General features: G+C 36.3%; 1 protein-coding gene across 1 annotated transcript in view; it reads left to right on the top strand.

Moving 5' to 3' along the window:
• NCKAP1 (NCK associated protein 1) overlaps positions 1–12,090 on the top strand; it is a 61,975-nt gene extending 49,885 nt beyond the window's left edge. Inside the window, exons 28-32 of the mRNA XM_035892036.1 lie at positions 1,725–1,818; positions 3,434–3,550; positions 7,221–7,330; positions 11,137–11,226; positions 11,847–12,090. Coding sequence (XP_035747929.1) covers positions 1,725–1,818; positions 3,434–3,550; positions 7,221–7,330; positions 11,137–11,226; positions 11,847–11,963 — 528 coding nt within the window. The 3' untranslated portion in view covers positions 11,964–12,090. The remainder of the gene's footprint in view (positions 1–1,724; positions 1,819–3,433; positions 3,551–7,220; positions 7,331–11,136; positions 11,227–11,846) is intronic.
• The last annotated feature ends 2,429 nt before the right edge of the window (positions 12,091–14,519 follow it).

Below are 14,519 nucleotides of genomic sequence, written 5' to 3'. Positions count from 1 at the left end.
TGGTGTTCGCATGATACCAACTGTAAATGTCACATGTTGTGGTGTGGTTTGAGAGTCGATAGCTTGCCTGGATAATGTTGGAGGACTGTGCATGGAGAAGGAGCCAAACCTGTGTAGTCTTGTCCATAGTGCCTACTGGGAATACTGGGAACTCTGACATGTGCTACCCTGCAACTCTGCCAGAGCTTTGTCTTGAAAACAGCTTGTTGAAAGTGCCAGAGTTGTGCTGTGAGCTTGCTAGCAATTAACCCCCGCGGACTATCAGCAGCCCTTTTTCTGAGCTTTCTCCGGGCCTTGTCACATACAACGCTGCAACTGTAGGCAACAGAGGCTTCTTTTGGGACAAGGCAGACTGCTTTTTCTTAAATAAAGGCATATTAACAGACAGATCTTTACAAGGCTTTGTACAATGGGTTGTGCCACTTGTACAACTGGGCATATTTTAGGACATTAATAACATAGTAATTTCCCATGTACTTAATTTACCAAGCAAAACAAATAGTTTTAAAGCTGTTGATGAAATAAATACTAGTTATGAAATTATATTTTTATTTTGATACCCCTGAAACTTATGGTTTGAGGTGACTGGCAAAATGGGGATTTGTTCTCCTTTTATTTGTTTTTGGTTTGTTTTTTTTTTTTTAAATTATAAATTGTTGGGATGTGTATACAGGCTTTTAGAAACAGGCTTGCATTTGTTCCACTGTTGTGCCTTAACCAGTTTGTTGTCAACCAGCTCCTGCCCAGATGCTCTGTAATCCTTTTGATGCAGGACTGTACTCAAGCTAATATCATGTGTCCTGCTGACAGCACAGCACTGCGCGAGCAAGACTGTATGCTTTTCATATCAGAACTTGCCCTTGGGTAGCCAGGCTGGAGCACACAAATAAGGATAATCTGCATAATATCCCTGAGGTGGAACTGGCCAACTAACTATATGTGAGAACTTACGGGCAAAGTGTAAAACTTCTCAAATGTTAATTACAGTAAGATGCATTGCTAGCATTTCCCGTAGTCCTTTGTATTTAGTATAAACCTGCTTTTGTGGGGATGCAGCTGAACTACAGCTTCAGCTACTTTGTCCAAAATGTAAGCTGTGGAATGAGAAGAACCGTGTTGAAAGTCTTTTAATGGCAGTAAAAGTTACAGCCTGGGACAGGCTGGAAAACGGAATGCATTTCAAGATCTTCTTAGTTACTAGGGCCGCTTAGAGTCTAATTCTTGGCACTTGGAGTCACTGGACACTGAATCTGTACCAAATTTGACTGTTTTAAGATTTCTTTTCTGTCTTACTCTAATATTTCACCAATTGTGACTTTGGCTTTGTCTAAAAATTCTGTATTTGCAGATATTAGCTGATACTTTAGATCTGGTAGAGAAAATGTTAGTTTCCTTTGAACAATAAAGAAAGATGTAGAAACAGCTAATTGGAAGTCAGGATGTTTGCTTTGGAGGTAATGTAGAAAAGTAGACAAGCTTTGTTTGGCTTGACAAAAAGCAATTATCTAGCACACAAAGTATTGACCCGGCTGTTCAATGTAGGTTAGAAACAAACAAAAATCTAGAGTCTCTTTATCTTCTTTTAGCCAATTCTCTGAAATTTCTAGTGCCTCAGACTCTAATGTGAACATTTTAAACATGACAGCAAAACTGTGCTTCATCATGTTTACACAAAAAGCTTTCAATGTTGTCTTTTTAGTAATTATCTTTCTTCTGGTCCTCAGGTGGCAATGAATGTATATGAACTATCATCAGCTGCTGGATTGCCTTGTGAGATTGATCCTGCCTTGGTCGTAGCACTGTCTTCCCAAAAATCAGGTAAGAAGTTACAACTGAAACAATACAAGTGTAAATAAATAAATACGGGGAGCAAAAAACATAAGTGCACCCAAGTGCAAGTGTTTAAAGTGCTAGGAGGAGACTTGTATATCTTGGGTCCTTTGTAGTCCTTTGAACTTCATAAATGGCATAAGAACATGAATTATTTATGCCTGCTGCCTACTGATGTGTTAGCTTGGGAATCTTTTCAACCACATATGAATTAACTTGTTGACCTAGAAAAGGATAATGAGTAGATACTGAAGAAGGAGTTTAATTTAATAGCTATTGGTGAAAACTGCTGTAATTTAAGGACAATGAAAACAGGACTCTGTTGTGAACAACTACAGACATGATCAATTCTGTTGTACAGATCTGTAACAAGTCTGTGTTATGTAAGTAGGCATTAAGAACTGAAATGCCAGCTGAATGCACTTCATGAATTTCACAACATGGCGTTACCAGTGTGTTATACAAATGTTAACATGGAGCATACAAGGGGAAACATAGTAAAATAAACATGTTAATGTTCTAACATGTATAGTGCTTCCTCTTGCTTGCTTTAAAGCACCACTGTCTAAGCTATTCAGTTTTATTTACTCTGGCAGGTTTGAAGGTATGAGTTAAGACTCTCAAGTGCTTTTTGACAGTCTTCAGCTTTTTTTCCCTATCTTCCTTACAGAGCACTGTATTGCTTTTTTTCCCCTGTGTGTAACAGTTAATGTTATAATCAGATTGTGAATATTTTAAATGCTACCTAAGTTGTTTTTTCTTACTTTAATAGCAGTTATTTGGGGAGGCAAAAATACAGCTAATTCCAAGGGGCATTTTAATATTCAAACTTGAGTGTCAAGCACAATTTCTTTGTGTATGTTAAAAAAAAAAAAGTGGTTTATATACATTATATGCATAATACACATAGGTATATCTTTGGAAGATAGCTAGTATCTGAAATGGCATTTTAAATAGATTATTTTCATTGTGGTACAGCTGTGAAATGTAAGGGTGAACAAGATAGGGAATTTTTGTATATTGTCATGATTGGTTAGGATCTTGTATTTTGATTCTTGTCTTTGAAGTATTTTGCTTTTAGTAATTAAGTTTGTACATATGTAAGTACTGTATTTCACCAACTGTTGACTTTTTTATAAACTAATCTCATGCTAATGTGTGGTGATGCTATTTTTGAAAATGCAAGGTTTTAGTGTGAACTGAGGTGAGTGCACATCACCAGCTGCTCATTTACCAAAGGGAGAGTGCAAGAGAAGCTCTCCTCACCTCAGAGCAATAACTGGATTTACACCAGCATGTAAAAATACTTTTCTGCTCAGCATATTAAAGTCCTAGTAACTAGATGGTTAGCCGTGATGGGGTGGCAGCGGCTTGCCTTCATTCTTCTTAGATAACAAACTGGACATTTTGAAGTTCCACCCTGTGTCTTTTGGCAAGACTGACACAATACTCTTCCTTTGACAATACAAACATCAAGTTTTATTGTTAGCGCATTTAAATTTCAGTTTGGTCAAACATTTTATGTTCTAAACTACCTGCAGTTGAAATATTTTAAGATTACTTATTTTTAATTAAAAGAACTTTGTTTTGTTTTGGTTTTTAGAAAACATTAGTCCAGAAGAAGAATATAAAATTGCTTGCCTTCTCATGGTCTTCGTGGCAGTCTCCTTGCCAACTCTGGCTAGTAATGTGATGTCTCAGTATAGCCCTGCCATTGAAGGTAATGTAGAGTCAATGAAATATTTGCTGTGAATGCTTACTTCATAATAGTCCTAGTTAATTACATTTTATAGCGACCAAAATTTAAAAATCAGTCCAAATCCAGGAAGGTTCTGAAAAAGGAGTCTTCTGCTTGAGATTTTAAGAGCAGTTCAGATACTGTAGGGGGCGATCTTGTCCTAATATGTGGAATTGCTAGAGCATACATTCTACATTAATTAGTGTGAGACTTCTTATGTAATTGTATGGATGTTTTAGTAATCTTTACATTGGCTTTGGGCCACTCATACAAGGTGTCTTTTCTATATTTAATAAGCTGTTCATACTACTAAGCATAAAATTTTGAAAGCAGAATGTGGAAGGTGTAAGCTGTGAACAGAATTATATCCTATGTAGTAGCTCAACTTACTAAAAAAAACCCAAAAATCTTTGCCTCAAGGAAATTCTTTGCATGTAATCCACAAAAAAGAAGTTCTCTTTCAGACAAAAAAGTTGGGAAAAAAAGAAGACTGACACAACTGTTCCAACATATACAAAAGTCACCTTTCAGCTGTTCAAGCTATTTCCTTTGTGATGTGTAGCATGGCTCACACAAAAGACCATGTTTATTCTGCATCCATTTACTGGGTACAGCGTGGGTTTTTCTATTCTTTTTTAAAGTTGCATTATTTTTAATCCAATCAAAATTTAACTCACAAAGAATGTCTAAACTGACTTCTGAAAATTTAAACTACTGGGAAAAGACCAAAAATTCTGAAAGCCACCTGTACCACTTAGAGAGGTATGCAAGTCACAGGATTTGTTAACTCTAGTTTCATTTTAAACAGTGTAGCCTTTTGCCAGTTTTGAAAAAGTTGGATAAATCTCTGGTGCAACGAGTAGAACTTGAACATTGCTTTGAAAAGTTACAAATTTTAACGTTAACAGCTGCTTCTGATGAATAGAGAGAACAATCTGTAACCTGCAGAGTTGTTCCATGTTATCTGCACTTTCATAGTGTTTCTACCGCTTCTTGCAAGCTTTTTCAAGGTTATGATGGCTGGATGAAAGTCTCAGCAGATAGGCAAGAGCAGGGAAAATCAAATGTGATTGGCGAGGGGCATGGGTAGAAACTTGCTTGTTAAAGGTCAATCAGGTTAGTTCTCTTAACTCAGTCCCAATTAACTTGCTTATGTGTGTTTTAAGACCGTATATCTAAAATACTTCTCGTTTACAGTTTTGTAAAAGAAACCCTCCGGAAGCACTTTCTGCTGCCAGTTTCTCCTTTGAAAGTATCTTACTTGCTGTAGACTCTAAAAACTTACACTACTTGTCAGGGGGACAGTGCTAAAAGTTTTTAATGGTGATTATATTTTCACATTCACCCCTCTGCAAATTTATTTCTGAGAACGTAAACTGGGCTAGCTAGAGGCTCTCCAGCAGGTTAGAGCTCATGCAGGTTTGCCTTCCTCAAAATCCACTCTCTTCCAAGAACCCTCTTAGTACTCGGGGTCTTAGCAGGCTGAAAACAACAGATAATTCAATCTTCTGCCTGTTTTATATCATGTAGCTTAAATATTCCAGTTTCTGTGATATCATTTACATCCAGTAACTCCTAAAATGAAGTCAGACAAAGCCTGTTTCAAAGTGAGTTCTTAAAGTAAGTACGCTTAATAAGATCTCATAAAACTGCGACTGGAGAGAAGTTACATCTAGAACTCAAATAAGCCCGTATTAGGAGTTGCTACTGATTTGATGAGATGTGGCCTCTGTTTTATATAATTCTTGACTGAGTGGGCTCTTTTTTTATTGAGAGGAAAAGAGTCTGGCAAAAGGAATATATAAAATATGTTCACGCTACAAAAATAACTGAACAAACAGAATAGACCTTGTCAGTCCTGCCTTCCCTGCATAATATTACTTTTTCCTGTGTTCAGCCCTTACTGTAGAACATCTGGCTTCAGACACTTAATACAGATGCTATTTCCAGAATGAGAACTTAATAAATGCTGCTTTTTGTGAAGTAAATTCCCTGGACAAATCATGAATTTATCCATCAACAAGTGACAGATTTGAAGGAGTTTCAGCTTTCTAATACCTCCCAAACATAGTTCTTGGACGGCTTTAGCAATGTCTGCATTCTCTCTGCCTACTTGAAGATCAAGCCAGTTTCTTCCACTAGCTTCAGATAAAGGCTCAGACTCTAACAGACCTTTACTTTTGTTCCCAGTAAGAAATCTGAACTGCTAGTCCAACATCAGCCTAGAGGACTAATTTCTTGCTTAGAGGCTAGAACAGAACACTAGTCTGCAAGAGACATAGCCTTTTCTAAATGCTTGAAACCTGTCGCAGGTTGGAAGAAAATAATTTGTCAGCTGAATTCCCCTGCTGGTGCTTTTTCTACAGTCTCTGAGACACAAAAATGAAGTCACTTCAAAAAATCAAGCCACTTCAAAAACAAATATAAATTTAAATCAGCAGGATTAAGTAGAACAGATGTTCTTGACTGATGTTCAAGGAAAGTGGTGATCTCTTCTTTTTTTGGACCAGCATACTCATGTAGTAATACTTAAACAAAAAATAGGAGATGGGGTAGGACAATCAACTCCAGGGGGCCTGCTGGTGGAGATCCACAGGGATCTTTGCTGGGACCCACTAGTCAGCATATTCATAGACTGGGCAGAAGGACAATGAAAAGTGAGGTGAGAAAATGTTCCTATCACGTGAAGTTACTGAGGATATTAGAGGAGTAAAGAGTTGCAAATAGATGTTATGACACTAAATTGTGCAATAAAATGACAGATAAAATTAATTTTAAGTAAGAATAGTGATATGCATGGGGAAAAAAATAATTTTTCTCATGTGGAGTGATGGGGCCTAGCTGACCTCGCTCTTCAGGCATGATCTTGGAGTTATGATAAATGATTGAATGAAAAAAAGAGCTGAGTGCTCAGCAATGGTCAAAAAGAATTGGTAAGAATCAGTAGTGTTTGCATGTTTGTATGCTTCTTAACTCCTTCAAAGACCTCCTCCTTTTCATGTCCTAGCACTTCCGCAAGGTATTTGCCCAGGTGTCTATTTATTTGGTTTTAAAGTGGTAGATTTGACTTAATTTGACCAGAAGAGATACCAGGCTTACTGAGGAGCAGTTGTTCTGCTCTCTTTGAAAATTGGTGTAATTTAATCAGCTTCCAGGCCTCTGACGCCTGAGTGAATTTTAGGCAAGATGTTATGTACCGCAATTAGCAATTTGACAGTTTTGTTCTTGAGTTCCTGTAGATCTCTTGGGTGAATGCTGTCTAGGCATGATGACTTGTTCATTTACACAGAGGGGATAAAAATAGCCAATTAGCTTGAAAAAGCCCTGCTTGCACCTGTCTCTTTAGCCTAGTCAAGTGGTAATACTCTCCAAGTTTTGTAGAAGCCAAATAAACTTCCAATGTATTACTTTTCCTTATTTCTAAAAGCCACAGGGATCTTTGTCAGGTTGTTGTGACCATGGCAGCATTCAAAGATCTGTACTTCTGATGGCTTTCCTGATACCAAGTTCAAAGTACCAGTACTTTGCTCCTGTTGTGTAAGATGCTAAAAGTTGATCGTTCATTGTGACAAATCTGTTTGGTGATATTTTCCAAAAAATACTGTGATTTTCAAACATGATGCTGAGGTAATTTGTATATGGTTTTGTTTAGGGCATTGCAACAACATTCATTGCTTGGCAAAAGCTATCAACCAGATTGCTGCAGCTTTATTTACCATCCACAAGGGAAGCATTGAAGACCGTCTCAAAGAATTTTTGGCGGTATGTAGAACTTCATTTCTAGAGCTAGCTCCTCTAAAAAGAGGGGAACTCTCAGCCCCTAATGCTCCTCAATCCATTTTTATACATAGTCTGGCTTGTGCAGTGCTGTTGGTAAATTATGTGTTTGTCATTGCAAGTATTACTTTTGCAGCAGCAATCAGCCATGAGTAATCTTAATCACAAGGGCATACTATAAAGATTTGGATTAGTATGGATGAGTATCAATTAACCAACATTTATTCCAATAGCAATATTGCTTCATAGTGCTTGTAATGTTACTTATTTTCCTATAGTGTTAGATTGCAGAGAAACTAAGGTTATTGTATAATACAGCGTTGATTTTGATTAGGAGAAAATCAGGTGTGGGTAAGTTACTTTTTGAAGTCTAGCAGTTGGTTAAAATTTGTATCTTACCACAAAAAATATCTATGGACTTCAGGAAGTATTTTCAAATTAAGGTGGAAAATGTAATACTAATTTGGGATGCAGTGCCATTGATTTCATATGAATCTGGTTTTGATGCACGAGAGAAAAGCATATTGTTAATACAAGCCTATATGTAGATTAAATTTAGTAGTGGTCCTTTAGCAACAGTCAGCTGTGCGTGATGTTGGAAAGTAACAGTAGCAAATCAGTGCAAGTGTCGTACACTCTTTTTTTTTTTTTTTCCGGTATAATCTTTAGTATTTTAGCACATAGCATCTCTTATATTGTGTGGCCCAGGACTGGAAAAAGAAATGTGAAATGCATATAAATTGAAGATTCTCTCTAGCAGACTTTTTCCCATGATGTGTTGGACTCTGGTTTATGTTACTTTTTCAAAGAAGGAAACTCCAGAGCGGCTTTTGAGTTGTACCTTTTGACATGTGTGCCCTTCTTAAACACAGTACCTGTCTGATAGCAGTATGTTACAGGGGTATTTGGGAAGAGGGATTTTTATGCTTTGGAGTAGGCTGAAGATCAAAGCTTTTGAAATCCTTACTGATGCTTAGAAAAAAATCAAAAGCCCTTAGGTGGTGGTGATGCATCTTAAATACATTTTGGTGTGCTGCCCGAGTAGAAACAGAATTTTTAAAGTGGCTCTTAATTAGCCAATACTTGAAGGGAAACTAAAGGCTAAAACAGCAGTGTCACTTTAATTTCTAAAAATTACTACTGATTTTGAGTGATTCTTAATTTTTGCTATGTGGCCTTGAAATGTGAAAAATACCTCTTTCTTCCCACCCCGCCCCCCCCCTTAGGTGCCTTACACACTTATGGGGGTGGAATAATGAGAACTGTACATAACTAGAAGTCCACAGAAACAATTTCTTTTTTTTTTTCTTTTTTCTTCTTTTTCTTCTTTTTCTTCTTTTTCTTCTTTTTCTTCTTTTTCTTCTTTTTCTTCTTTTTTTTCTTTTTTTCTTTTTCTTTTTCTTCTCTCTTTCGTCTTCTTTTTCTTCTCTTTCGTCTTCTTTTTCTTCTCTTTCGTCTTCTTTTTCTTCTCTTTCGTCTTCTTTTTCTTCTCTTTCGTCTTCTTTTTCTTCTCTTTCGTCTTCTTTTTCTTCTCTTTCGTCTTCTTTTTCTTCTCTTTCGTCTTCTTTTTCTTCTCTTTCGTCTTCTTTTTCTTCTCTTTCGTCTTCTTTTTCTTCTCTTTCGTCTTCTTTTTCTTCTCTTTCGTCTTCTTTTTCTTCTCTTTCGTCTTCTTTTTCTTCTCTTTCGTCTTCTTTTTCTTCTCTTTCGTCTTCTTTTTCTTCTCTTTCGTCTTCTTTTTCTTCTCTTTCGTCTTCTTTTTCTTCTCTTTCGTCTTCTTTTTCTTCTCTTTCGTCTTCTTTTTCTTCTCTTTCGTCTTCTTTTTCTTCTCTTTCGTCTTCTTTTTCTTCTCTTTCGTCTTCTTTTTCTTCTCTTTCGTCTTCTTTTTCTTCTCTTTCGTCTTCTTTTTCTTCTCTTTCGTCTTCTTTTTCTTCTCTTTCGTCTTCTTTTTCTTCTCTTTCGTCTTCTTTTTCTTCTCTTTCGTCTTCTTTTTCTTCTCTTTCGTCTTCTTTTTCTTCTCTTTCGTCTTCTTTTTCTTCTCTTTCGTCTTCTTTTTCTTCTCTTTCGTCTTCTTTTTCTTCTCTTTCGTCTTCTTTTTCTTCTCTTTCGTCTTCTTTTTCTTCTCTTTCGTCTTCTTTTTCTTCTCTTTCGTCTTCTTTTTCTTCTCTTTCGTCTTCTTTTTCTTCTCTTTCGTCTTCTTTTTCTTCTCTTTCGTCTTCTTTTTCTTCTCTTTCGTCTTCTTTTTCTTCTCTTTCGTCTTCTTTTTCTTCTCTTTCGTCTTCTTTTTCTTCTCTTTCGTCTTCTTTTTCTTCTCTTTCGTCTTCTTTTTCTTCTCTTTCGTCTTCTTTTTCTTCTCTTTCGTCTTCTTTTTCTTCTCTTTCGTCTTCTTTTTCTTCTCTTTCGTCTTCTTTCTCTGTCTTCTTTCTCTGTCTTCTTTTTCCCCCTTAAAAGGATCTTTCATTTCTGGAAGTTCATTGCATTTTGCAAAACAGAAAAAACCTTTGGCCATTGACCTTGTCTAATGCAACTGCTGGCTGTAAAAGATGAAAGAGAAATGGTTGTGTCAAGTTGCATACATTTGACAAGTGAAGGAAACCAGTATAGTTTCATGTGATAAAAACACTTTTGGTATGAAGTTTGCATTTTTTCACTGTTTATGAACTGGTTTCAGACCACAGCTTTTACTGCACAGACCATGACTTGATGGCTAAGATATTTTGATAATCTTTCTTTTCTAACACCTTTTGTATATCACTTACTGTTACTCTGAAAGAAAAACATTTCTCTTAAGAAGAAAATGTACTGCTGGGGATGATCTGCTTTCCTGTTAAAGTTAAATACAGAAAAAAACTTACAAGGTTATTTAATATTGATGAGTATGTGCTAAGATGATTTTGAGGTATGCACATTCACTTTATATTGCAAATTGATTAATGCCCAGATTTGTTCAAGAGGAATCTTGATTTAGATTTTAAAGTTAACTTTTCAAGTTGAAATCCATTTATGGTAAATATGTGGTTTAGGCACATTGCCATTGCTTGGTGTGAGGGCATAAACGATGATTGTACATCTGAAAGATGAAAAGAGATTTTTTTCAAATTTCTGTAAAGCATGAAAACATGGGTTATCAATGCATCTGCAAATTACCTATTTTACTGTATTCTGTCATCCTGAGCTTGTAAATACCTCGGTACGTGTTACAAGTTTCTAGGATATCTTTTAAAACTAGTATTTGTAGGGTTGCTCATGGTCTGATAAAATATTACTCATTTACATTTAGGATGGCACTTCTTCAGTTAAAAATACAGTTTAGGAAGTAAAACTTAATTTGTCTTTCTATTGCAAAATGGGTGTAACTTCAAACAATAAAAACTCCAATGGCTTTAAATCTTACCAAAATGCAGTAAGTTCATACATGTTTTAGGAGGGACAGGAGAAAGGGAGATCTTGATCCCATGGAAGTTCTGTCATTAATTTCAGTAGACTTTATAATGGTCAACCAGTGATTACAACCTAAAGTTCTTTGCAATAAATTAATTTCCTTTTTGTATTAAAACAGCACATACTGCTTATTAAACACTGCTAGAAATAAACAAAAATGGCTCGCTGAGACTGAAGCACAGTGATGGTTCATATGTTCAGGATTACTTACTTTCCTTTGTAGCTATTTGTACACCACCGTGTCTGTTGACTAGGATATTGATTTCTTCAGAAAGGTGGGGGGGGTGGCAAAATAGCAAAGTCAGTCAATGCATTGTTTTATTTATTGCTTTGGAATTCTCATTGTTATGTAGCTTGCATCGTCTAGTCTACTGAAGATTGGCCAGGAGACGGACAAAACTACTACAAGGAACAGAGAATCTGTTTACCTACTACTAGACATGGTAAGCTTTTGTCTATTTTATGTGTTACTAATTTAACGAATAGGTTCCACATTGCGTCATTCAGCAAGGGGGTTTTGGGTATCACATCACTTTGTGTGTTATAGCTCGTCAACCAGTGGAAATAATTTTTTATGTCATTCTTCCTGGCATTCTAATGTCAGATACTAATTTTTTTCATTCCCCCAACACACACACACAGCTTTACCATCATCCTTCATTGCCTAGAACATTGTATTACACGGTTCATATCGTTTTCATTGATCATTTAGTACATACAATATTAAAATGAAATTTCACATTAAAGAAGCATCGTTCAGTGTGTGTGTAGGGGGAGAATCTTCTCTGATCAGAGGTTTTCCTTTCGGTATTCTGTATCTTTTGGAAGTGGCAGGAGTGCTATATGACTCTATATATAGGGAAGCTAAATGACTAGCTTTGAGAAATGGTGAGTTTATAGCAATGTGTTTCTCCCCAAAATTTAAACTTTGTGTTGTTTCTTTTTGCTATGAAATACGTGAGTGGTGGTGTGGTGCAGACCAGAAGTATCTCCATGAAACAGATTAGCAGTAGCAGGCAGTAGAAGGTGTTTTGCAAACCCTTGTGTTTCTGGTATTTTCCAGATTGTGCAGGAGTCTCCATTCCTGACAATGGATCTCTTGGAGTCTTGTTTCCCTTACGTCTTGCTGAGAAATGCATACCACGCTGTCTACAAACAAAGTGTCACATCCTCTGCCTAAGTATCTACTTACTGGAGATAAGACATAGCACGCATCTATGTGGCCTCAGTTTTATCTGTAAACTGTGGAGCTATTTTACTTTATGGCCTGATGAACAGTTTTGTGGATTATAAACTTTTTCCATAAAGTTGTATTTCTGATCAGTGGTTTCTTAATATGGTTGTACTACAATATAAGCTTGGTTGATTTTAGGTTGCACATTCATGGAAAATCTTTTTTCTCATTTCTTCCTTTTATTTTTTTTTAACTTAGAGCATCAGTTATGTTTAAAAAAATACTACTTCTGCTATATGTTTTTTGATATTGATCATGCAAAAGAAAAATTGCTTGTTTATTTCCCAGAAGAAAAATGTATTTAGTGATTATTTTAGATAGTGTAGCTTTCATCTGTGTGTAAATTATTTCATATAGGGAGAGTTATAATCTTGTACCTATTGTTCTTATTGAAAACAAATATTGGATGTGCATTTCTGTGAAGTAATTACAGCATTTCTAGTTTTATTTTGAAACATTCACCAATCTACGTATTATGACACTATCTAACATAAAAAAAAGTTATAGGACTGCTTATCCTTCAAACAGCGATCCTCTCCCAATACTCCTAAACAACAGCAAGTGGTGTTGTTTGTATAAAGCATCGTGGAAATTTTTTTTAAACTAACTTCTGTGGTGCCCTGTTGGCATTAACACTACCATTGTACCCTGCTGTATAATAAACATTCTTACACATTTATCACATGTTGATAAAATGTTAGCCCTTAACCACTTTTTATATGTTTTAAATTTTTGAAATTCAAGTGTACCTTCCATAACATACAATAAACACTAGACTGTATTATCTGTAGGTGAATTATTTTTAATATAAATGTTATCCTGGTATTTTAAGCTTAAACTGTGCTGTTGTGCATTGATTTACATCTCACAGTTCATTAAATATCAATCTTTAGAGCTTTTATGTGAAGACTTCTCTTAATCCATCACCTTTTGGCTTCTGCGATAGTGAATCTTGTAAAAAGTTGGAAGAAGGAATTAAAAACAATGTAAAAAGTGTCAGTTTAGTGCCATTATCCTTTAAATCTTAATTTTACATAATACAGCAAGAAAAAGCATTTATATAGTCCATAGCGATGCCAGTTGTACTCATAGAAATGTGTATTGTTAAAGTATAAAACTTGAAATACTCGTAGAACAGGAGAGTGTTGCGAAAACCGTAACATCAGCCATTACTGAGACAGATGTATAATAGGCCTTTTTTTTATCAATCATACAAATTGGCATGCGGGATAGCATTGGCTCATTTAGCCTGAAAGCTGACCAGATGGTTGCGCTCTTTAATCCACAGCATATAAAAGCTATGTGTTTCTCCACAGGCTCAGGACATTGTATAGAGCCCCTGTTCTTGATGCAACTTCTGTGCATGCTGGTAACTTTTTCTATTATGAAAGAGCTGTTGTGTGCTCAGTTACAATAGCTTCCTCTGTCCAGAGGAAAAGAGTACTGGAATAAAATTGTCCTAAAGAAGTGAGACATCTATATTTTTCCTAATTATGCATTTTATGTTATAACCATGGAACTGTTTTTAAGTTGATAATTTAGTATCGTAATGAATAAGTTTGTTCATAAAGAAGTTAGGTTGAATGCGAGACTTAAGAGCTCTATTCTGTAATATTTATAATTAATACATTCAAATGTCTTGATTTTAATTAAGATTTTGATTGTAATGGAGCCTTTTGTGGAAAAATAATGCCTATTTTCAAGACTGACTCTTGAAAAACTCAAGTTCAAGAAATAACCTATTTTGTGTCTTTAATCTTTTTAACTACAAAGCAATTGTATTTGGTTGTTTACCTCCGATCCCTGTCAGCTTTCCCGTGCCTGAGGTGTTACTGAACTAAGCCTAGAAAACAGGTAATCTCTGGCAAACGGATAATGAGTGCGGTATCTCTGCAAGAAATCTGACGCAGTCGGATTAGATTTAATCGTGAACCTTTTATACTCAGTAGTTTCTGTGGGAGCCCTCACAGGATTGTGCTGTGCTGTCTGGCACAGAGATGCCCAAGATGATGCCGTTTTAACCGCCCTTCCTGCAAGAACTCAGAGCAAGCTCAGAACCAAACCAAAAGAACAGGGAAGTTGGGGCAGAATTATGTGGACTCATCTACGTATCGGTTGGGGTTTGGAGGGGTTTGGGGTGGGGGTGGGCAGGTGTCCTTGCTTTGTTCTCGCTTGCTGTATTTCTGTTATTTCTAGTTTCAGCTGAGCCACCACAAAGCTATTTAGGGTTCAGCCTACTTGTGGATGGCAGAGCACATGACACATATACCTCAAGGCAGCTTGTGTCCATGCACTACACGAACTGTAATAAGCCTGTCGAACCCAATTGTCTTGGGGAAGAAGGTAGAGAAGGAATTCTTCCTCTGGAGCTGGCAGCACCATGTTCACCACTTAGTAAGTTCAACTGTTGACATTGTATATTGAGTCATCTCAGGTGGCCTTTTGTGCGTTTCCAGAAGTGTCTGTAATTCCTGGAGCATGAAGCACAGACGGCTGAGCTGG

Source organism: Egretta garzetta, unplaced genomic scaffold (assembly GCF_000687185.1).
Source record: "Egretta garzetta isolate BGI_Z169 unplaced genomic scaffold, ASM68718v1 scaffold230, whole genome shotgun sequence".
NCBI lineage: Eukaryota > Metazoa > Chordata > Aves > Pelecaniformes > Ardeidae > Egretta > Egretta garzetta.
The sequence above is the reverse complement of the archived record's forward strand: the minus strand, read 5'-3'. Positions and strand labels throughout refer to the sequence as shown.